The 24822-nt window shown below is 39.2% G+C and overlaps 1 protein-coding gene across 5 annotated transcripts in view; it reads left to right on the forward strand.

Moving 5' to 3' along the window:
- Positions 1 to 24822, forward strand: part of supt20h (SPT20 homolog, SAGA complex component) — a 46255-nt gene that overhangs the window by 20783 nt on the left and 650 nt on the right. Inside the window, exons 11-25 of one of the 5 annotated variants that reach the window (XM_004912027.4) lie at positions 3322 to 3481; positions 3564 to 3620; positions 4950 to 5021; positions 7353 to 7510; positions 7716 to 7748; positions 7931 to 8048; positions 9031 to 9081; positions 9479 to 9587; positions 10805 to 10960; positions 12290 to 12602; positions 13618 to 13772; positions 14880 to 14935; positions 17469 to 17609; positions 21543 to 21633; positions 22549 to 22658. In XM_004912027.4, the coding sequence (XP_004912084.2) occupies positions 3322 to 3481; positions 3564 to 3620; positions 4950 to 5021; positions 7353 to 7510; positions 7716 to 7748; positions 7931 to 8048; positions 9031 to 9081; positions 9479 to 9587; positions 10805 to 10960; positions 12290 to 12602; positions 13618 to 13772; positions 14880 to 14935; positions 17469 to 17609; positions 21543 to 21633; positions 22549 to 22658 (1780 nt within the window). The remainder of the gene's footprint in view (positions 1 to 3321; positions 3482 to 3563; positions 3621 to 4949; positions 5022 to 7352; positions 7511 to 7715; positions 7749 to 7930; positions 8049 to 9030; positions 9082 to 9478; positions 9588 to 10804; positions 10961 to 12289; positions 12603 to 13617; positions 13773 to 14879; positions 14936 to 17468; positions 17610 to 21542; positions 21634 to 22548; positions 22659 to 24822) is intronic. The other 4 variants (XM_004912030.4, XM_004912028.4, XM_004912029.4 and 1 more) reach the window with 4 other exon arrangements.

A 24822-nucleotide genomic window follows, 5' to 3' on the forward strand; every position in this document is an offset into this window, starting at 1 on the left:
AATAGCCTAGTGCATAGAGAGGAAGGCTCAGATCTGGCCTGTCACCTTTACAATAAGACAACCAGATTTTTAATGCATTCCTCCAGGGAATGCTTTTAGCATGCCCGCTGGTGCCACCCTAGTGGGTCAAGTGAAAACCATTATGGTAGCTTGTGCTTGCCTGTTGCTTTTTTTCCCTGCAGTCAAAGTTATATGGGTTTCTAGTTCATTGTTATGCCGTCTAATCTGAAGGGTAATACCAAAGGGGAATCATATAGTCATTCATACTGAAGCAGGCCTGTAGTGCATGGCATGTTAAAGGAGAACAAGAAAGAGGGGCCGCAGAGTGGCAATGCTGAGATTGGAAAGTCAAGAGACATGTATATTTAATGGAGCTAAGGCTTTACACTCGTGAGCGCAGCCTTGCATTGCATTATTCATGGCCGCACAACTGAGAAACACTTTTATTTCCTGCTCTTTTGATGTCTGCTCTTTTGAAGCAGCAAGAATTTGTCCCACAAAGGTCAACACCTGAACCCTCTCCCATCTTTCACATTACATTAGATGTTGTGATGTGTTGACAGAAACAACTGGGAGAAAGTTGAAAAAGCAGTTTGGAAAGTTATATTTTTTCCTCCTCGGGTTTGCTTTGTGTTATAAATGAGAGCATATTCTGTATATAATGTTCTTGGTTCCCTCCAGTGGCGAATCCTTGCCCAAAGATATATAGTGTTTTTTAAATGTAGTTTCACTTCTCTGAACTTCTCCTTTAATTATTTAGCTTGACCTGGAGTCAAGTATCTGATCCAAGGAAAAATCTATTCTGAAAAATACAAGTCTCAATGCAAACATCTGTTAGATCTGTAAGTCTAAAATACACTGGGACTTAAAGGGGCAGTTCATCTTTAACATAGCAAATAGTATGATGCAAACAGTAAGGTAGTAGTATTGTATTTCATTTCTAAATAATAAAAATAAACATTTTTTAAAAATATCTCTATATTAAAATATTAGCTTAAAAGCTAAAGGGGCAGTTTGCCTTTAAGCATAGCTTTTTTCCATTTACTCTACAGTATAGGCACTAAACTATAAATAATATAATGAATAATGTGCCCTCTTTTGTAAAATATATAAGGACCTTTTAAGTCACTGAGTTCTATGACCATATAAAGGTACAAGGTTGAAAGCTGAGAGCTTTTATACAGGTTGTGGAACTCCAAGGTGACGTCTAATATTCTCGTATTTTACAGCAGTAATTATAACTGGTGATATCGCTAAGCTTAATAAGCGGATAGTTTTACTATGGACGCTACGGTCCTATCTGAACCGACATGGACTCCACAGTGTTATGTATTTGCATAAGCGGTGTTATGTTTTATAAAGTTATATGCTTTTGAAGGATGTTAGAATGTTGCAGCCTTGGGAAATAGTGGCAGGAGACTGGGAAGCAAGTCTCTGTGTAGGGAATAAAGATGGTCAACTGTTAACAGTCTGCCTGCATTACTGTACTGCATCACTGATATAACACAAAGCAAAACAGCAAATATCCCTGAGCCCACTGCAAGACTAGCTGCTGTCATTCCTATGTTTCTGCTGTTTGGACCTAATGAATGACACAAGTATTTGGCTGCTGACAAAGGAATTGGTGTCTTATATGCCCACATCAAATATCTCTGGTTGGCCAGTTGAAATGTGTATTTTATCCAATGTGCTCTGGCAAATTGACAACTGTTGGCCTGTGTCTAGGGTGTTAGCTTTGGAAGGGTTGCACGTGGGTACATAATATTATGGAAAATACAAAAATGACTCAAATTTTTTTTCCACCATATGCTTGCTGCAAAATCCACCGGCAGAGCCATGGGGGAGGTCTTCCTTTCCTGCAATTGGCACCTTGAGAAGGGGGTGGACTGAGGTCTGGTGCCTAGGGCAGCACCGGAACTAAATACAGCTCTGTGTGCCCCACCACTACCACAAGTGCAAGTCATTTTGATGTGGTCACTTGAGTTAATGTTACAAAAATGCTTATCAGTGCTGAAAAAAGAAAGACCACAGCGTCACAAAATGAAGTTCAGGCACATAAAGAGTGTCACAAACCTCCTAGCTCAGGGATTCTTCAACTATGAGTTGGATGCAAAAATTGGTCATTATGCAGTTTATTGAGGTTGATCCCCTTTTAGTAAAATTATTTAGAAAATAAAAATTAAGGTTCATAAGTGGTTTTGAACTGGTTTTTGGTTCACAAAGCCTGTAGAAGCCTAAATTCCTAGCATGTTGCTGTAGATGGGTGCAGGAGTATACTTTGGTGTGGCAGAAGGGGGTGCCCCTAGGCATGGTTTGGCTATAATTCTATTTCCCACTTAACTACTAAATGGCATAATTAGGGTGTGATAATATTTGGGGCTCATGGTTTTTTTTATTTTACACTGAGTCCTATCTATTGGGGGGGGGGGGATCCAGTTCAGGAGGCCCACAGCCATACCCATACCAAAATATAGAGTTGGGTGCATCCCTAGTATTATTTTGAATAAAATTGAATTCTGAGCTTTCTGAATAACTGTTTTCTTGATAACAAATCACATACCTGTATAATGATAAAGTTAGGACAATGTGTTGATAACATTCTTGGGGGGGCTTTTAAGTAATTTAAGGGGTCATCGCAATGATTAAATGAGATGGGTGATTTCGGAATTTTTCTTTGAATTACTAAATGCTTTTCGGAGACTGAAGTCATTGCTTTATTTACATTTGTCTTTCGAGGACACTGATTTCTCATGTTTCCTTATGGCACTAATGACAAGCTATGAAATGTTCCATACAAACATTGCTCCCTCTACTGTGTTGTAGCCTGTGTGTCGTCTACTGGCCCACTCCCGGTGTTTGCCTCCATTCTGTATAGAAATACGAGCGTAGGATTCCTTATCCAGATAGCTGTTATCCAAAAAGTTCTGAATTATGGGAAGGCCATCTCCTACAGACTGTATTAATTCATAATTTTTAAAAATATTTTCCCTGTTCTCTGTAATCATAGGACAGTACCTTGTACGTGATCATAACTAAGAAACAATCTTTATTGGAGGTAAAACAATCTTATTGGGTTTATTTAATGGTTGAATGTTTTCTGTAGAAGACTCAAAGTATAGAGATCCAAATTACAGAAAGACCCCTTATCAAGAAAATCCCAGGTCCCAAGCGTTCTGAATTACAGGTCCCACACCTGTACTGTGGTATATTTTAGCTTGTTTTAAAAAGATGCAATTCTGTTGCTCAACAATTTGAATTTTGTGGAGGTGTGGAGAATCAAATGTTTGTTATATTCATTTTTATCATTTCTCAACTCCCAAGGTGTTTGAAGAAGTATTCCAGACCATCTTTAAATAGACAGCAAGAAATATCTAACTGTCCCACCCCACCACAGCTGAAACTGCTCGACTATCTACACAGGAGGAAAGAAAGAAAATCTCTGCAGCCTCAGATTGACCTAAAAATATCCAAAACTGGAAACGTGAGTACAGAACAACTTTCTGAGAATTTTCTGTTCAGTGAAGCAGTGTCCTAACATATAACTCTAATTCTGTTTTTCATAGTGTTTAGACATATGGAAACCAAACTACAGCACTTTAACGGTACCATTGGAAGTAGATGTAAGTATGAACATTTTTTTTTCTCCCTCAAACTGTTAAACACTGTTGTTAAACTTCAAAGGGAACTGTCTCACATGCCTGAAAAAGATAAATAAAAGCTGCTGCTATAGTGGGGAAGAAACTTGTGCCAGTAGCATCAAAAAGAAGTGCTGTTTTGAGCCATGAACTTTTAAGTAATATTTTCTTTGACAGAAAGGGATTCTACTGACACCAGGGCTTTTTCTGTGACTTTTCATGTCAACTTCCAATAGGCATGGTTGGTTGCAGTGACTAATTACAGATTGAGAGGTGTTAACTTGAACATCAGGAACCTGCTTACTGTTTGGTGTGTCCAAACTTGTGCCAAATAGTGATTGTTCCTGCCAAGGTGTCAGCAATGCTCCTTCTGTAGAACTGGGCACCATTAGTTTGCATTAAAGAAGTTCTGTTATTACTAGAGCTGGCCATACACCGGCCAACATAAAGTGTGAATTTGCAAGTTAGCATCTTATTGGCTTACGTAGAGGGGCCTGCCCAAGTGATATCTTGCTAAAAAAAAAAACTCCAATATTTATCAGACGGGCTTGAACCCTGTTGTGTGAGGATTACAGCAGTAGGTTGATTTTATATTTGCCGAAGTGCCCACTACAGGCCCTTGCACCATTGATTGTATCAGCCCAAATTTGACACGGCTCGTGGGTGGCCAAATTAGGCAGGGGTGCACTTGCTTGGTGACCTTGCCAAAAGAGTGGATCTCAAGGTGTATGGACAGCTTCTAGTTCTAGTGTGAACTACAATTTTCTCTTGCTTAATATGTACAGAGATTGTGACCAGCATGCAGTGCCAAGGCATTTTCATTACTGCACTGCCCTTTATCTGTAGCGGTCCTCCAGCTCATGGGATTGTAATTTAGTAAAAAAAAAAGTGTAGACACGGTGTTGGTTTCTTTACTATAAAATACTTCCTTTGGATAACCTGTCTGACCCTTTGTAGCTAATATGGGATAGCACTTCCAAATATGCTCTTATCACCTGCAAGATCTCATTTCTTCTGTTGGTTATGGCTGTGTGTAGCCAACTGTGCAGTCCTGTCATGCAGGCTTAGTGCCTTACAGGGCTGTCTGTTAGCAGATTGTAGGAGCATTAACCCAGCAATAAAAGGCTGTTTGGGGGCTGAAGTTCTTTGCTAGAGGGGGCCATGGTATAAATGTTATTAATAAATATACTCAACCTTGTGTTATTATGATATTTTAGATACATAGTTATATTAAAATAAATATATTACAAATTATCCAGGCTTGACTGTGCATTTGAATAATCCATATACTTCTGTCTAATCTCAATTTCTTAGGTTGAAAAATATGCAAAAGTGGAAAAATCGATCAAACTTGATGATTCTCAACCTACTGTCTGGCCTGCAGATGTGAGTAATTAAATTCTTTGCCCAGTGCTTTTTTCCCCCTTTTAAAATGCATGTGTTTAATATGCATCCAGTCTGAAAGCAAAGCGTTTTTTCAGAGAATATTATGAAAATCCTCCCTTTTTCTCCAGATGTGTCACACTTGTGTATCTAGGCTGCTGTTCCTGGCACTAAACAAATAACACTGTGCTGCTGATAGCTGTATACCTGTAAAAGGTTCAGACACAGTACTGTCACTCTGGGGCAGGTGGGTAAGGGAACTGGTAGGGTTAAAGTTGCCACTTATCTGAAGTGGGATTTACCTTCCAAATGGCCACGTTATTTGCTCTTGGTATTGTCTGTGCCTTCCAAACCAGCATATTTGTTGATCCACTTCTGGCTCAAGAACTTTTTAAATTTGCTCCAAGTTATAGTGATAGCTGATGTGTTATTTCCATGCCACCTTAACAGAAAAATGTGTTTCCCTGGGAAACCCAGCGGCCTCTGTCTTGTTTGTGAGAAACAGAGTCCAGTGTTTTAATCAGTGACACATGCTAAGGAAACCCTGCTTAAAATATGAGTAGGTATCCAGAATTGCAACTCCCCGCCACTAAAGGTCTAGATCTGACCATATATGATATTCTGTTTATGCTACATTATCATAACTTCATAAAGCAAGCATACATATGAAACTGATTGAATTACACCCTGAAAAAAGAGGGGTAATGTTCTTTACATCATTGCCATTTTCTTTCCCTTGATTCCCTCTTTTTGCTTCTTCTTTTGGCAGCTTTTTATTGTGCTGTAGCCCGTTTGCCATCACCTTTTGTCCTATTTTCCCATTCTAGTTTTCCCTTTCCAAATCATCCTCACATGTTTTACCATGGACATCTTAAAGGATCTGTAAGTAATTAAAATGTAATGTGGCTCTACACTGATAAAACTGGTGTGTTTGTTTCAGAAATAATTTCTATTTAAAAAGCTGCTGTGTAGCCATGGGGGCAGCCATTCAAAGGAAAAAAAAAAGGCTCAGATTACACAACAGATTAATTCTGTACTATATAATGGTGTTTTGCAGAGCTTACCTGTTATACACTATTTAACCATTAAGCCCTATTTTAATTGCCTACGTTGCTACACAGCAGCTTCTTTATATAAGCTATAGTATTGTTTCTGAACCAAAGACACCCGTTTTACTGATGCATTATATTTTAATTACTAAAACACTTTTACTGTTTACTATTGTTATACTGTTTTAGATATGAGGTGTATCCTGTAGTGCAGCTGGTTTTGGAGTGTTTAGTACACTGTCCAAAGTTGTTAATTCGTTTGAGGAGAGTATCCATTGTTAAACACGTTAAAGTGATATTGCCTTGAAATTATTTATTATTCATTTCTGATACAAAGTCAAACATTTGCACCAGGTTGCATTTGTATTACAAACCGAGCAAGGGGAACACTACCTCTGCTCCTGCAAAGTGGGCAAACCTCTATGTAGCAAACTGCACCACAGCAACTAGGCACTAGGCTGATGCAGCCTTTATCTTTGGAAAATTATAGCGGCAAACATAAAGAACAAATAATGCGTACTGGAAAGTGGCAATGCCGCAATCATAATGGTAAAGTGAGTCTTGTGGTTTGTCTGGTAGACCTGACAGTGTGTTAAGTGCAGAGCCACAATCCGAAATCATGAGGCCCCATACTACTAAATTAGCAGGGCCCTCCTCTCCCAGGGGGTCCTAATAATTAGAACATTGCCGACATGGGTCCCCTGGGTAGTAGGAACTCCTAAGTAAGCTGAATGGGGCCCTAATAAAAAAAGGGGAGGGGGGAGCTAAGTTCTAGCTTATTATCAGCCCCACAGCCCCATTCCCTTTACATCCCATGAATGGTCTTCTCTTTGGCCCCCATACTGTCATGGCCCATGACTACACTCCCTTCCCCCACTAATGGCAGCACTGTTTAAGGACCTTCTCTTAACACCAGGGCTATTGCTGTATGCATACTTGCCATTTACACCTGGCTTGCCATTCTGTGCCAGGCTCTACCTTCCATGCAGCCCGATCACCTTACACCAGATGCAGAATATGTTTTCCAAGATATGGCTGCCCTGATAGCTGGTTAATGGAATTAATAACATTGTAAATTGACGGTGTCCTGAAATTAAATCTAACCATTTACATAAATGTTGGTGCTGTGCCAGCAAATTGATGCATACACACACACTAACAGACATTATTTCCTAATACATTTTCTTATGTTGATATGGATTGATATTGTGTAGAAAATAAGTTATTTTGTCAGATATTACACAACTAATGCCTTGACATTATTTTCCATTATTTTCCATTTCAGGAGATGAAAGAGGATTACATATTTGAATGTGAAAGTGGCAGCCCATTCCAGAAAGCAAAGCTGACCGTTTTCCAGAATGTAGGCAATCCTCTCTACTTCGGCAAATTGCAGACTTCAAAAAGCCATGATGATAATGACTACAGCCTCTCCCCCTCTCAGTGAGTTGTGAACTTCTTGTTAAATTATTTCCCATAACCAAGGTAGACATAATTAATGCCACAGTATAAAGAATTTGAGAAGCTGTTCCTCTCTTTATTGGAAAGAAAATCAGAAGTAGAATTGTAGGGCAATGCCATGAAACTAGTTGAACTGTTTTTTATTTGTGTAATGGTGTATTTATATATGTCTATTTTTCAATTGTAGATTCCTTATTGGATCTAAGATTGAAATTGACAGGTGAGTGCACAATCTGTGGAGCTTCTGGGGCTGTTGTTTAATGTATATTAAGGCTATATGACTGTGACCCATTATTAAGTTAATCACTGTTTGTCCATTAACATGACGATCTAACGAAGATGGCAGTTCTCAACAAAAAAGCCAGGCTATAACAGATATACATTCTCCTATAATTCTTGCAGGGTTGTCAATCAGTATCTTGACTTGTTTGAAATTGAAACCAAGGGTGTTGTGAAGTTGAGTCATAGCACCGGATCCTCGCTCAGCCATAATCAGCTTTCTCCTGGCAAAGAAATTGAGGTACAGGTATTTGAGAAATTATTAGCCCTAATCCTGAAAATCATTAACTAATGGAGCAGTGTTTCCATTGCTGCTTCAATAACTGGGTTAAGTATTGGTGGATTCAAATGGTATGACAACTGAAATCTTGAAAGAATCAAAAAAAGGCCTTTGGAAAAGTTATTCCTATGCCTTGTGTCACTGATATTGCCTTAAAACCTGGGGTTAGAGACCGTAACCCTAACTTAAGGAAATAATGGGAGGATAAAAACCTGGGTTTAGAGACCGTAACCCTAACTTAAGGAAAAAATAATGGGAGGGTAAAAACCTGGGGTTAGAGACCGTAACCCTAACTTAAGGAAATAATAAGAAGGGGACATGAAAATGACTTTATGTCCCTGTGGCCAACTGTGCATCCAGAACTGACAGTTTAAAGGACATGTAAAGCCTGCATTTTCCTACCATGTATATAAGTTGGGCACATCTCCCCCACCCAGACCACATAATTTATATTGTATATATCCCCTCCATTTGCATCACATTTTAAGGGAACTTTAAGGGCACTTTAAGGGAAGTTTTGTCAGGAAAATAGTACTGCATGTGTTTTTCTAGCAATGCTGATTCGTTCCTATGGCTATTTAGGGGAACATGTCAGCATCACTTTAATAGCACAGATATAGCCTAATAATTCAGAGCCATAAATCCAAACTGGCAGACAGCCTGTTTCAATCTCTTTAGATCTCATGACTGCAATTTATTGAAACATGGATTCTTAGGAGTAGGGTTTGAAGACTAAGCAAACAGAAAAATCATCATGGTGCTTAGAGTGAGAAAAGCTACAAATCCTTCCTCACCTCCTGCAGCCATATCTAAAAACAAATTTGGCAGTTTTTCTTTTTCAATAATCCCTGAATACAGATAAACATAGTAAAGGAAAGTTTGGAGAAGTGGAGCCAGTGTTCTTTATAATTTCAAATGAAAACCGCACCCTTTATATCTGCAGGTTGAAGGCATATTGAAGTGTCTGTCTCCTGTAGTTATTCAGGGCTACAAGGTATTGCTGTATTTTTTTTCAAATAACCTTTTTTTTATCATCTTCTACGTTGCTTTCCTGTAGAGATTTTCTTTTCACTCACTTGATGGCCTGTTTGTTGTTCTGTTAGGTGGCTCAAATAAGCATTCAGTAATTCTTCACAGGCCACATTTCCTTGCAGGCAGACAATAAGTGTTTTCAATCACTTATAGTTTAAATTGCTTGGCTTGTTTAGCACATTCTTGACAGGCCCAAAAGATTCATCATCTCATACAAACTAGTTGTACCACCTTGTACATATACAGTACATAATATTGTTATTCATCAGAACACAACATTGATACCTGCAAATAATTATGTAAAATTCTGTATAGTTGCTAATTCATTAATGCTTTGCATTTTTCTTTTTTTTGGCTAGCAGTCTGACAGTATCACAGGCTCTGTTCAGTCCTCCGTTTTGGGAAAAGGTGTCAAGCACAGGCCACCTCCCATAAAACTTCCTCCAGGCTCTGCATCTAGTTCTTCAGGTAATGCTTCACATGAAATGCACATATTATTGTCACAATAATAATAACGCATGGCACCGAGATAATTTTCTTGTTTTCATTTGTGAATGAGCAGAGCATTTAAATGTTCACAGTATGAAGGGAAACATAACCCATAACCAATAACCATTAGAAATAGAGGTATAAGAAAGAATAGATATATGGGAAATGGTTATAGCTACATCTTCATGCTGAAATGGTCAGCCTTCCTTCTAGCCTCACAGTAGCGTTTGTGTAATTCTCTTTACTAACTCTGTATATATTTCACAGGCTGGAACTGCCAAGCTTAATTTATCTTGGTGTTAGTTTGGTCTTTTTATGATTATACGCTTGTAAATAAAACCTGTTTTTACAGTGTTTGCATTTGCAGAGATCACATTCATTTTCAGCATTATGGGAAAGCAATTTTTTTTTTCTATTTTTTTTTCTAATTTTTTTGTCTAAAATTGTCGTTACACATGCATGTCCAATAATTTATGGCAAGTCTTGCCCATTAATTATCAGTCACTAGATATGCAGGATAACTGTACTCTTAATGTGAATTTCATCTATTACTTTTGCACCCAGCTCACCTGCAAGTTTGACACATCCTGGAATAATTCATTTTTTTGTATAAAAACAATGATAAATTGCTGTAAGCAGGCTTACTAGTACAGTGTGGTTTCTGTAAAACTGTAAAAAAAATTAATGTTTCAGCACACTTGCTTCTTCAGAGTCTCTGAAAAATAATATTTCCATTTATTTAAAAAAAAATTGGGGTTGGTCTTTACAGGTGAAGCAGTCAATTCCTCATCTACTATCTTGTTTAAGCCTATTCTATAATGTAGGATCTAGGCCCTAGTCATTTACATGAGAGGTTCTTTAGCATACATTTACATTAACTTGATTCTGTGAAAAGTTCTACCTATAAAGCTTTAGCCTTCTCATTCTTTGCTACTATAATACCATCCTTTTTATAACCTGTTTCCAAAAAAACCTTGTGTAACGTGAATAAAAACCGAATTCAATGATTTGCGAATCATTTCAACCCTGTATGTAATTGAAAATATTACACAGACACATATCAAATGTTAGAAATGTAATTGTTTTCTGAAACGTTGATTGTACTTCTCACAGAGATTTCCATTTGTGTTTTAGTGTGTGTGTTTGGTTTTTATATACACTTTGCTAACCCATATTTTATACTTGTTCCTTTTCAGGTAATATTTTTAGTCCCCTGCAGGCAAGTAGCCATCTCAAGTCCACAACCCCTCCTCCCAACAAGCCCCCAAGTATCTCTCGGAAGCAGTCAGTGGACCATAATCAGGTTGGAATGCTTTCTCCAGGGGCAATGTCCCCCGCCAGCTCTTCACAAAGTGAGTCACGACCTAAATTCTCCACTAAATCTCTATAGGCCATTGGTGTGAAGGTCTTCAAGATTAAACCCTTCATTCTGATGGATTTCTGATGCCAACTTGTCTACTTGTGTGCGCCCCAGTGCTTGTTGAATTTTAGAAAGGTCTTCTGTTATTTGTATGTATTTTATGTTAAATGTAACTGTCCTTGTTTTTCTTCCCTGTACATTTCTGTATGCACCCTTTGTGTATACGTATTAATAATGGCTTGATGCTAGAACTATTTACTTTTATGCTATCAGGTATTCTATGTGATGAAAGGAAGTACATTGTGCTTCCAGTTGTATAATGGGGCATTTAATCCCTTGGATACCCAACTGGTTTCCATTGCAAACTAAAACAGGGTTGTCCAAACTGGGGCCTGCCAGTTGTTGAACTTCAACTTCCAGCATCTCCATACCGGGGTGGCTGTCACTTGCGGTTCAAAAGCAGCTGCAGGCTAAAAACCCCTCTTAAAATGTCAGACCTCTGAAATCCCATTAAAGGATTTGCCTTTTTAAAAGCTGCTGTTTTTAAATAGAAGTACAATGGAGCTGCTACGGCTTTTTGCTTTGTCTGTGCGTAACTTATATATAATATCTAGTCGCGAAGTGCAATGAATGGTATGATGACATTTGAACTGCATTATGTAATGTTTTTAAAATTTATAGCTGCCTGCAAGGTATTAGAAGTAGCGCATGAAATATGCTGGAGACATTAAAAAATAATGCCCAAAAGCCATTGCAGTTCCACTTTGCAGACATTTCTGTTGCATTATGGTCAGCTTTGTGAATGCTGTGCAGGCAACTCTGGCTTAATGCAGCCTCAAGGCTCTGAAATGACTTTTGTGATTACTTTTTATTTTTTTTTTTCTATTTTTTTTATTTGCATGCTTTATGTGAACCAGTTTGATATATGTAATGTATTTAAAATATGGATGCAGATGACTAATTTTTTGGAGTTTGAAAAAAAAAAAAATGACCGTGTGCTTCAACTGCCAGCGTCTGGCACGTTACTAACAGAATATGATATCATTCTCTTTTGTTTTGCAATTAAATGGGTTTGAAGCATTTGCAACCTGTTAATAAGGTGTTTTATTTCCGTCTTTTTCACTGGGGATGGAGGTTATGAAAGTTCATATCTGTGCAGCCTTTATGCGTATATAACAAACAAGAGTGTAAAGCTTTGGCCTGGTGTCAGACATGCATCTTCTATAGATTCTATTTTATGTTAAGTGGGAAATAAGACAAACTTTTTTTGGGGATAAATGCGGTTTTGTACTAGCACTTTTTTATTTTTTTCAATGAGCAGGATCTGGAACTCCCAAACCATCTACTCCTACACCAACCAACACCCCATCATCGACTCCGCATCCTCCTGATGCTTTGAACTCAACTCCTATCACCCCTTCTGTTACCCCTACACCCCAAGATTCAAGCTTTAATTCACAGGCCACTTTGTTAACTCCATTTGCTCAGCAGCAAATGTCTCTGGGTCAGGGCTTGCCTGTAATGACCATCCCACTATCCACCATGGTAACATCTATCACTACAGGAACCTCCTCCACCCAGGTCATGGCAAATCCTACTGGACTAAACTTCATCAATGTAGTTGGCTCTGTATGGTAAGTTTTCTGCACCCTGGCGCCTTTCTATCCTTTTATTCTTAGCTGTCACCTTCTTTTCTATTTGTGGGGTTGGATTAGCATGGGTTTTACAAGCCCAGTATCCCTCTTGTTTGTTGGTGAGCTCTCTCAAACACATTATTTTCATATAGAAAGATAAGTGACTATTTCCTGTTACTTTTGTGCATAATATTCTTACATAATTAGTGTGAAGTGTTGTGTAGACTTTGGAAAATCCTCCAAATTGCATCAGTTCAAGTGAGGAACACATCAAATTGACTTCTCAAGTATCTAAGTAATAAGCAGAACACTGAAATCTATGCTTGTATCATATAACACAATTCATGATCTGAAACAATGTGGATTTTAGGGAATTCACATTTTTTAAGAAGATGTATTTATCAGTACAAGCAACACTATACAGCCCCACTGCCAGCAACCAGCATTGTGCAGTCATTATATGGACAGCGGAAATGAATTCACAGCGTTACATGGCTTACTCCCGGGAAACCACATTTTATGCTTGGTGGTAATGATAGGGCCACAAATTTAATTTTGTAGGTATACTTGCTGAGTACTAGCCATCATAACTATTTTATGTTGAGTGGATCTTCCCCGTGTACTTCAGTAGATCTAAGCCCTGCACCCCCCGGCAAGCCTGCTGTTATTTGATCAAGTAGAATGGGCCAAACATCCTAATAACACAGTGCGTCCATGATGCATGCATGGGAAGTTGTGCTGGCCTGTATGCACAATATGGAGCCCTTCTGTCCCATTCAGTGTCCCACCCCCCCTCATACTGGAACTTTTCACTCTGAGGAATTACATGCCACAGGCAAGTGGCAAGTTCCAAAAACATTTCTTTGCACGTGTGTTTGGGAATGTATTTGCCAGATGTTAATGCAGCTTTTTAATTCTATGTAAAATGGCCCAATAAACACAAGATATAGAACACAGTCATTGGCTTTTTATACATTCCAGCAGCAATTAATGCTTTGTTTTTCCTGTTTCACAGTGGTCCTCAGACACTGATGAGTGGCTCAAATCCAATATTGGGGTGTAACACTGGTGCCATTACCCCTGCAGGGATAAATCTGAGTGGCATTTTACCATCAGGAAGTCTAGTGCCAGGGGCATTGCCGGCTGCCATGCAGTCTGCCTCACAGGCAGGTTGGTATTGTCTAGTCATGGGTGATGGTTAGATCATTATTATTATTATTACAAATGTTGAAAGCATATATATGTTTTGGAGGAAGGACTGTAATAGGATCCCTCTTAAAATATTATCCCTCAGTTCTAGAGAGTCCAGGGCTTATATCAGTGTAAGAGATATCTCATGTTAAATTAATGATATGACATGTGAAACGGTTTACAGTTATTAAAAATTAGGCCTGAAATTCTAGGGTCTAACAGCAGTCTAATAGCCCCCACCAGCCCAATAAATAGTGACTATGGCACCTTACAGCCGCCCCTCTGGCATATGCCAGAACCCACAGATTGCCAGTCTAGGCCAGGTTTCAAGGATTATTCTTGTTCATTGCCTGTAGATGGACTTGGCTTCTTTGAAAAAGAAACAGATATGAAATCTGTTAACCAGAAAGCTCTGCATTATGGGAATTTTTAACAAATAATTCAAATTGTGAAAAATTCCTTTTATTTCTGTAATAATAAAACAGTCCCTTGTACTTAATGGTAACTAAGCTGCATAAGTCCATATTGGTGGCAAAACAATCCTATTGGGACTATTTAATGGTTAAATGATATTTAGTAAACCTACAGTATGGAGAACCAAATTATAGATCTCTATTTCTTAGTGTCGCTATCGCTTATATGTGAATAATATTTGCAAATACCCAGAAAAATGCTTTTATAGAGCAGAAATATAGAGCAGCTAAATATATATAAATATCACTGAAGTTATATCCAGTAGATTTCTATATTTTATACATTAAATGGCTTCTTATACATTTTAATATCATTATTTTCCAGTGCTGCTGTGTCATGTAATCATGATAGGAATTTGTGTTCCTTCCCCTAATTCATAACATTGTCATCTTGCAATGAAACCAGCCTATAAGTAGGAATCTTGTACATAGTCAATAAGTTTATACCTAAAGAGCTAATTTCAGGCTTTTATATTGCTATTAGATATTCAGATACACATTTAAATGTTATTATGTTTATAATTCTGGCAGCAAAGATTCCTTATAATTCCATTAAGCTATGCTGCTTGGCAAAACTTGGTTTGACTTTTAAACAAAGGATTTTTCTTAACAGGTGGCCCGTTTGGCTTAAAAAATACTTCAGGTCTGAGGCCTTTAAATCTGCTGCAGGTAATTATGACAACCAGCGTTTCCAAACAAGGAAAACATTGTGTGTTTGTGAGTGTGTATATGAAGTTGTAAGACTTGCCTATCAGATTGTAGCTGTACAACTTGCCAATACTGGGGACAAATATTAAAAGTCTATTCAGCAACCCCAGACCCAGCTGGCAGTTTCCTGGCCTGTGTATGGTGCCAATACACAATATCTGATGAGGATCGTGCTGGCTGTATGCCATGTTGGGGAAAGGCTGCACTGGGCCGCAGATCCAGATCTTTCCACACAACTTTACACAAGCCCCCAGTATGATGCAATTATTAGCCTAGGGGGCCAAACAGTTGGCTCAGTCAGGTTTAATTCACCACTTGAGTGGCCAAATCAATCATCTCTCCTGACAACCTGTATGGCCAGCCAAGTCTGTCTCTACTGCTGAGCATCTGGTATCCCATGCTTGGCTTTCTGATGATGAGAGGTGCTTCTGGCTATGTTCATGTATTAACAGAGCAATTGTTTGATCTCTCTTGTTGGCTTGTAATTTGAGATCAACCTAAAGTGTCCATTGATTGATGCAAGCACATTTATTACATTCATACCAGATCCGGTTTCTCTTTCTCAATTTATCACTGTTCAGTGGTAGAAATAGATGCATAAGGGCTTGCTTGAAACTATACTTTATTTGTGTTAAGTAACAAATAGCTTCACTTATTAATAATAATAATAATGATATTATTATTACTACAGGTATGGGATCTGTTATCTGGAAACCATTATCCAGAATGTTCTGAATTATGGGAAGGCCATCTCCCGTAAACTCCTTTATAAGCAAATAATTTTAAAAATGATTTCCTTTTTCATTGTAATAATAAAACGGTACCTTGTACTTGACCCTAACTAAGATGTAATTAATAACATAATTAATATTATTGGAGTCCTACTGGGTTTAATCCAAGTTTACATAATCTTTTAGCAGAGTAAAGGTAGGGAGATCCAAATTACAGCAAAATCCTTTATCCAGGAAACCCCCTGGTCCCAAGCATTTGGGATAACAGGTCCCATACCCGTAATATTATTATTTTAGTATAATTCATTATATATAATTATCATATTAATTTTATTATACTTATTTATAATGCCAATTTGATCAGATGGTAATTATGTAGCACTTATTAGCTCTGGCTATCCCTTCTTGCAGTCAAAAGGAGCATAGTTACAGTGATGGAATATAAATCATGTGATACTGGGTTTGGGTAGGATCAGGACTCTATGGGGTGTATCTTCTTATCCCTGTCCTCCACCACCTACTCTCTCTCTTTCACTTTTACCTGCCTAGTGAGGTGCATCACCCTTTTGTTTTCCTCTGTTTGTTACCTGCATGCCATGACTGGGATTCAAATACACATGGGCCCAAATAGCCCTCCACCAATCAGTAGTAATTGTCCATGGCATCTTAGCAGCCCCTTTGGCATTTGCCAGAATCCACAGATTGCCAGTCTGGTCCTGGTTACCTGCTAGCTTCTGTCTCTGATGTGTTATCTATTACCCCTTATCCCAGCTTCTGGAGTGGTATCTTCCTGTCTGTTTTTCCCATTGTGTTACCCCACCTGCCTTTATCCATCTTTTAATGAATGTCTGTATATCTCTGTGTACCTTGTAGTTAGGGAAATAAGTAAAATTAAGTTAACTGGGATCTATAGCAGACGCATGGGTGAAAATCACCCAGGGTTTTCTTATTCTGTTAAGACAAATCTCACCATTGCTGAAAATATATCCCTTTTTTTCCTGATACTGTATGGGGAACACAAAACAAATAACACAGGTTTTCTTGTATTTGAGAACCCAATTATTTTTCATTTAAATATAAAGAGAAAAGGATTCCGGTTTCTCAAATGTTCAGAAGCCTATTTGAGGTATGATAGAGTCCCAAGTGGTAGAGTGGTCTCCCAATGGTAGAGTTTTATCTGCTGTAAACATGGGAGGGTTATATACCAATACCCTAGATGCAAGTGCAAGTGAAGTAAGACGCTGTCCTTCAGAACTCATTTGCACCCTGCACCTGTTGGTGCTCCAAAGCTAGCTTGGGTAGGGAGCCAGTGGGGGGTGCCGGCATGCCTTCCTCAGGCCCCCTCTCATGAATACAGCTGTTTTGCACACAGGCAGCACTGTATTCATCTGGACAGCAAGTACCTGTGCCTGTGGGCCCTTACAGTTTGGCAGGGTGCAAAGTGTGAAAAACTTAAAAGCTTGCACCTGTGCTTTTGTAGTTTGTACCCTTCCCGACCATGGTTAAACCACCACCAAAAGATCTCAGTATTTACTACCTGTGCTGGTAGCAGCAGCAAATGTGCATGTTAATGGTTCATAAGTTCACATATATAAACCCTTTAATAGTAATAATATGTAATATAAGTTTTAAGGTTCCATGCACCAAATGTATACTTGTAGCCTAAGCACTGCATAGGAAGTTTATACAATCACACTGTGTAATTGCACTGATATCTTGGAGAGATATATTGTTTCTGAATTTGGGTGTCATCTTTAAAACAGCTTTCTGGTGCTCCCATCCTATTCAACCCCATGCAGCAGCAGCAGCAGCAGCAAGTCTCCCAGTTTTCACCTCAACAGCCCCAACAGACATCAACTTCCAGCCCACAGCAGCAGGGAGAACAGCTGGGACTGTTACCAGCGGTAAGAATTCCATATTGAAACACATATGAATGTCTACCTGAATGTTTCCATAAAGGACATGTGCGTAACATCTGGGTTTCCTGTTCTTCCTTTTAAGCCACTATAGAGACCATCTTGTATATAACTGCCTTTCAATTCCTACCTAGCATACTATAAATATATCATTTTATATAAACCGAAATCCTTGCTATAGGACTGACATAGAATTATAGCTTGTGTCCCCAACTAGCAAGTGCAGAAATGCTGTCATTTGAAAAACTTTGGGAACCCCTCTCAGCCTGCATAATAATTTACTCCACTTTCAACAAAAAAGATAAAAGTGGTATGTCTTTCCTTTCCCAGTAACATCTGAGTACTGGGGTGTTTTCTGAACAAAGATTTTTAGTGAAGCAGTATTTAGTATGAAATTAAATCAAATGTGAAAAACTGGCAGTGCAAAAATTTGGGTACCCTTGTAATTTTGCTAATTTGAATGTATGTAACTGCTCAATACTGATTACTGGCAACACCAAATTGGTTGGATTAGCTCGTTAAGCTTTGAACTTCATAGGCAGGCGTGTCCAATCATGAGAAACTGTATTTAAGGTGGCCAATTGCAAGTTGTGATTCTGTTTGACTCTCCTCTGAAGTGTGACAGCATGGGATCCTCAAAGCAACTCTCAAAAGATCTGAAAACAAAGATTGTTCAGTATCATGGTTTAGGGGAAGGCTACAAAAAGCAAAAAGCTATCTCAGAGGTTTAAACTCATTTTCAACTGTAAGGAATGTAATCAGGAAATGGAAGGCCACAGGCACAGTTGCTGTAAAACCCAGGTCTGGCAGGCCAAGAACAATACAGGAGCGGCATATGCGGAGGATTGTGAGAATGGTTACAGACAAGACAAAGATCACCTCCAAAGACCTGCAAGAACATCTTGCTGCAGATGGTGTATCTGTACATCATTCTACAATTCAGCGCTATTTGCACAAAGAACATCTGTATGGCAGGGTAATGAGAAGGAAGGCCTTTCTGCACTCACGCCACAAAAAAATTTAGTTATTTGGTCAGTAAAAAAGCACTTTGCATGGCGGAATAACAAGACCGCATTCCAAGGAAAACACTTGCTACCTACTGTCACATTTGGTGGAGGTTCCATCATGCTGTGTGGCTAGTTTGGCGGCTTGGGGCCCTTGTTAAAGTCAAGGATGATTTCAACCCAATATCAACAAATTCTTCAGGATAATGTTCAAACATCAGTCACAAAGTTGAAGTTTTGCAGGGGTTGGATATTCCAACAAGACAATGACCCTAAACACAGTTGGAAATCTACAAAGGCCTTTATGCAGAGGGAGAAGTACAATATTCTGGAATGGCCGTCACAGTCCCCGACTTAAATGGGGGTGACCCTGCCCGGCAGCCATCAAATGTAACTGAACTGGAGAGATTTTGTATGGACAAATGTTCAAAAATACCGCCATTCAGAATCCAGGCTCTCACCAAAGGCTATAGGTGTCTAGAGGCTGTTACATTTGCAAAAGGAGGCTCAACTAAGTATTCATGTAATATCTCTGTTGGGGTGTCCAAATTTATGCACCTGTCTAATTTTGTTATGATGCATATTTTCTGTTAATCCAATAAACTTTGTCACTGCTGAAATGCTACTGTTTCCATAAGGCACGTTGTATATTAAAAGGAAGTTGCTACTTTGAAAGCTCAGCCAACGATAAACAAAATCCCTAAGCATTAAGAGAGGTTCCCAAACTTTTTCATATGACTGTACATGTGCCCGTATAAAGCTTGCCTCTCCAAGGTTGCATTGACATACTGCACTTACTGATGGAGTAAGGAATGGATCAACTTGCGGTATCATCTGGCTACAAGGTTGGTTTGCATATATCCAGCCGGAGGCCCACTTTGTGTTCCTTTCACTTGCCCATGGTCTTCATATGCTTTTCTCGCCATCTCTATTATAATCCAGCCCATGTAGGTGTGGTATATAGGATGATGGGTCCATCATATTTTCAGTCTTTATAATCATATGTTTATTAGGGGTTTAGCATAACAAGGCCAGACCCTGGCATCCCTTAGCTATTGTGAAGCTTTTAGGGACTTGTTGAACAAATGTCAACAAAAAGCTGAACATCCCCTTTAAGCAGGCAGAAAACATGGGAACAGAGCACCCAAGATCAAACCCATTGATTTGAGTGTAATGCCTGAAAGTGCAGTAGTTGTCTGGAAACACAAGTCATAAGTCAGTTGTTGGTGAGTTGAGATGCATTGGTAGCATGTTTTATGGCTGCTTCAAAATGTGACACTCCCTGTGCCCTTAACTTAAATGTCCACAAAGCAGAGCCATCAAGGTAAGTGAGAGACACTCTAATAGCCATAAATGCACTTCTTTTGGTATTTAGTGTATAAGCAAACATGGAGGGCGTGTAGCCTGGAGGGAATAATCCATTCTGCAGGGCATTCCAAGCAAAACCTTTTTTACTGTTTAATTACAAACACATGGCCTATCTACAAATCAGCCTCCCATCATAAATCAGCTTGGAGAACTAATTCCAAACCCAAAGGTATTTCTCTGATAAACAAGCAATATATCAGTTGTAAAAGTGCAGAAAGTCGGCGCTATTAAGGGATCGTTTGTGATTAATGAATAAGGATGTCTGATTTATGTGTTCACACAGACAACTAAAGGTCAGCATTGCTTTTCGCAAAAATCTGATATAAAACTCTAAACATAGAGCTAGCAATTAGCCATACTGGGGATAAACATCCCCCAGGTTTCAGTGAGAATGCCACGTGGATGTTGTAGATTGAAGCTGCAGTTTTATAGATTGGTGAGACTCAGAATTTATCAAGTATGGTTTTTGTTTTAAAGCACAAGGGCTCTTGCACACGGTGCAGTTGTATGAATTAAGTAGCCTAAATGCATGGCGCCAAAGCATACAGAACCGCTCCCACTGACTTCTGTGCAAAACATTTTTTAGGCATCAATCTCCTGGCAAGAGCTTGCACAGTCAGTGGGAGGGGGCGGTGTAGGGAACATTGGCCGCCATGCAGTGGTGTACAATTAATGTAAATAATTAAAATATATTTTTTTAATAAAGCTATCTTATAATTGCAAAGTTATGCATTAACTTTTTGAGTATTATGCTAATTTTTGCCCTGGGCAAAGCCACCCACCATACCTTTAGGTCAGTTGTCAGACTTTTTCAGTTCAAGCCCACCTCATTGCTACTCGCACCCACAAACTCCCCTCCTGTTTGCTTTATAAAAAAGAGAGAGCTGCATGGGGCCTGGGCAGGCAGTGGATCTGACTGCTGTCTCAGTGCAGCTCCCATATTTCTCCTCCTATGTGGCACAGACAGAGTGGGTGCCATCCCTGAAACTTTGCTGCTCTGGGGCACGCCCATTCTGGCTTTCTACAAATCCAGATATACAAAAATCTTTTTGGGAAGCACGACCCTTTTTTTTTTTTTTTTTTACTTCAAATATCTGTGGTACAGACTCAGGCGTATTGCCACACCAGCACTATTCACATGGCTGAAGAAAGAAGTAACGGCACTCACCACTTTCATACTGGTGCAATCCTTTGTTTATTGAGCCAGTTGTGCCATTATACTTGGCATTACCAATGTGAGCATTTCCGAGCAGTTCTTGCTTGCCACTGGCAGTTGGTGCAATAGGCACAGCATTACATTCTCCAGAATGGGAAGTGGTGACAGGTAGGGAAGGACATTTTGGTATTCCTTTTGAGCACCATGTAGGTCATGATGTCTTATCTGCCATAGCCCTCTGTGCCCATTACATTGCTGTATGTAAGTGTGATCCCATGTAACCGTTGCACCATTAAGTAAAGCCTGCAACATCTGCAGGAAAAGCCGCCGTAGTTAGAATCATTGCTTATAATAATATTGCGTTTATTTAAAGTGCTCTGCTCTCTCTGTCAGGGAATGGACCAAGGTTCTAGCAACCAAGATCAGCAGGCAGCTGTAATTAACTTAACCGGAGTAGGCGGCTTCATGCCTCCCCAAGCAGCTGGTACGTATGGCAAGTCTTAAGTCTTTGTCTTCTGTTTATTCCCACGCTGCCCCTTTATGGGCTTTACTAAAGGTAAGCTATAGCAACAGTGTTCATCCTATGTGCTGTGCAGTATTTAGCACTTGTCCGATACTCTACTGACATTCAGACGGATCTCTATAGTAACCAGTAGATGAAAATACCTTATGTGCAATATTAGATCTGCATAGTTTGGGTAAAGCACATTATTTTTCATTAAACCTTCCAGTTCCTTATATAGTAGGTATGCAGCAGCATCTTCCTGCCCTGCAAATGCAAAGCACCATGGTTATTTGCTTACCTACGAACACTGCATTATCCAAAGAAACCGCAAAAATGACATTTGTGTGAGTGTTGCATTCCCCTTAGGGGCAGTTAGCATTTTGGCTATAGCTTCCCTTCACGTTCTTTTGTGTTAAGAGATCATGCAGCAAAACCTCAGCTCTCATAAAGAAGAGATCATCTTTTTCACTAACACCTTCAGTTCAGACCAAAATCAACATCCTATGAGAGACCTGCACCCACTCTTGGACTGAGATTCAAAATAGGCTCTTCCATTTCTGGTGTACAGAGGCCCAAACAGACCCCACCAGCCCAATAAACAGTGACTGTCTATGGCATTTTACAGCAGCCCCTCTGGCCAGAACCCACAGATTGCCAGTCCGGGCCTGCCTGCGCCCCACTTCTCACAAATCCCTGCATCCCTAACACCCATCAGCTCTTGGTAGGCCATTAGGAGCTGTGGTTAAAACAGTCTCTGAAGGACCTCAGATTGAAATTGCCTGCTTTAGAATTTCAGTGTAATAAATAGCTGTCCTGATGTATAGTTTCTCATGCACCTAATCCACCGCTCTACCAGTTTGACCTCCCTGCTTTCCCCCCTTCTCCTCTCTGTAGTGTTGTCTCAGCTTGGCTCTGCTGGGAACAGACCCGGGCAAAACCTGCCATCACAGAGACTGCAGCTCTCTCCTGCCTTACAACAACAGCAGCAGCAGCAACAAATACAAGTAATTCGGCAACTTCTGTGAATAAATGCACATGCTAAGTAAATGCTGCTGCTTTAAATCTACTGTGTAGCTTGCCAACTGAAACAAGCAAGGCCTCATTTTTGTCAGATGACAGCTAGCAAAATAATCTTGCAGTCCCAATTAGAGGTTATTCACTTATAAGAGTGTAGTGTGAATAAAGTGCTATTCCAAGATGTCCTGAGTAGGATCTGCAGTGCATGTGTTATTGCAGAATGCCCCATCTGAAAAGCAATCTACACGGGAATACTTTACTAATCCAAGAAGGTTTGTTTTATGCCACGCACATTTTTTTATACTTCAGCAAATCACAATGCATGGTTCAGGATTTCATAGAGCCCAAAAGCTGCACATGTTTAAGTGTTACAAGATTTTTCTTTATAGTTAGTGCATATGGGCTGGAGCAAGGATAGTCCGTGTTGGCACTATATATATATTATGCAAAAATAATACATACAGTGGTGTTTGAAAGTTTGTGAACCCTTTCAAATTTTCTATATTTTTATATGAATGTGACCTAAAACATCATCTGATATTGAAAGTAGATGAAGAAATCCTAGTTAAACAAATGAAACAAAATGTATTATATTTGGTTGTGTATTTATTGAAAAAATGATCCCATAACAAATCTGTGTGTTGCAAAGGTAAGTGGATCGTTCTCTCTGTATTTGGTGTGACCCCTGTGTTCAGCAACAACTGCACCTAAATGTTTGTGGTAACTGTTGATCAATCCTGCACTTTGACTTGGAGGAATTTGAGTCCATTCCTCTATGAACAGTTTCAGCTCTTGGATGTTGGTGTGTTTCCTTACATGAACTGCTCACTTTAGGTCTTTCCACAACATTTCAATTGGATTATGGTCAGCACTTGGCCATTCTAGAACATTCACTTTATTCCTCTTTAACTATTGTTTGGTAGAACAACTTGTGTGTTTAGGGTCATTGCCTTGCTGCATGATTCACTGTCTCTTCACGGACAGATGTATTGACATTTTCCTTTAGTATTCTCTCATATAGTTAAGAATTCATTGTACCATCCATAATGGCAAGCTGTCCAGGCTCAGAGGCAGCAAGACAGGGCCAAACCAAAACTCTCCCACCACGTTTCGCAGATGGGATAAGTTTCTTATATTTTGTATTTTTGTATTAAGCATTCTTATATATTTTGCTCCTCATTTAATCAAAAAACTTCTATTTTGGCTTCCTTTGTCCACAAAACATTCTTCCAGAATCCTTCTGGTTTGTCCACTTGATCTTTAGCAAACTAGACAGTCAGTAATATTTTGTGGGGAGAGCAGTGGCTTTCTCCTTGCTACGCTGCCATATACACCATTGCTGTTCTGTGTTCTCCAGCTGGTGGACTCATGAACATCAACATTCGCCATTGTAAGACTGGCCTTCAGTTGCTTAGAAGTTACCCTGGGTTCCTTTGTAACCTCTATTAGATGCCTTGCTGTTGGAGTCTTTGATAGTCATCCACTGCTTGGTAGGGTAACAACACACTAGAATTTCTTCCATTTGAACACAGTTTCTTTGACTGCTGATTGTCGAAGTCCAAACGGTTTAGATAGTCTTGTAACCTTTTCCAGCTTTATGGGCATCAACAACTCTCTTTCTAAGGTCCTCAGACACCTTCTTTGTTTGAGCCATGATGCACATCCACAAATGTGTTGTATGTGTGATTTGCTTTGCTGGATCCGCTTTCTTTAAATAAAACAGGGTCTCTCACTCACACCTGATTGTCATCCCATTGACTGCAGAATTTTTTTTTTTTCAATATATGACCAAATATAATAATTTTAGTTTCATTTGTTTACTTTTAGGGCTTGTTTGAAAATTAGATGTTTTAGGTCACATTCATATAAAAATATAGAAAATTTGAAAGGGTTCACAAACTTTAAAAAAAACCACTGTGTGTATATTTGTATATAATATAGTTCAGCCACATCTTTGTCCAGGTCTGGGAATATGGCAACTTTTAGAACCATTGTAGAATAATACCTTCCAAGATCCTTCCCCCCCCCAGTTTTGGGGGACAATGAAGCTGTAAGAGCCTTGCTTTTCCCTGAGAGTGGAAGTTAGCAGTTGAGGTGCTTTGGGGATTCTGGTGCTGCATGATTGCCCAATCAATTCTTGGTCCCCCTTCC

Source organism: Xenopus tropicalis, chromosome 2 (assembly GCF_000004195.4).
Source record: "Xenopus tropicalis strain Nigerian chromosome 2, UCB_Xtro_10.0, whole genome shotgun sequence".
Taxonomy (NCBI): Eukaryota; Metazoa; Chordata; class Amphibia; order Anura; family Pipidae; genus Xenopus; species Xenopus tropicalis.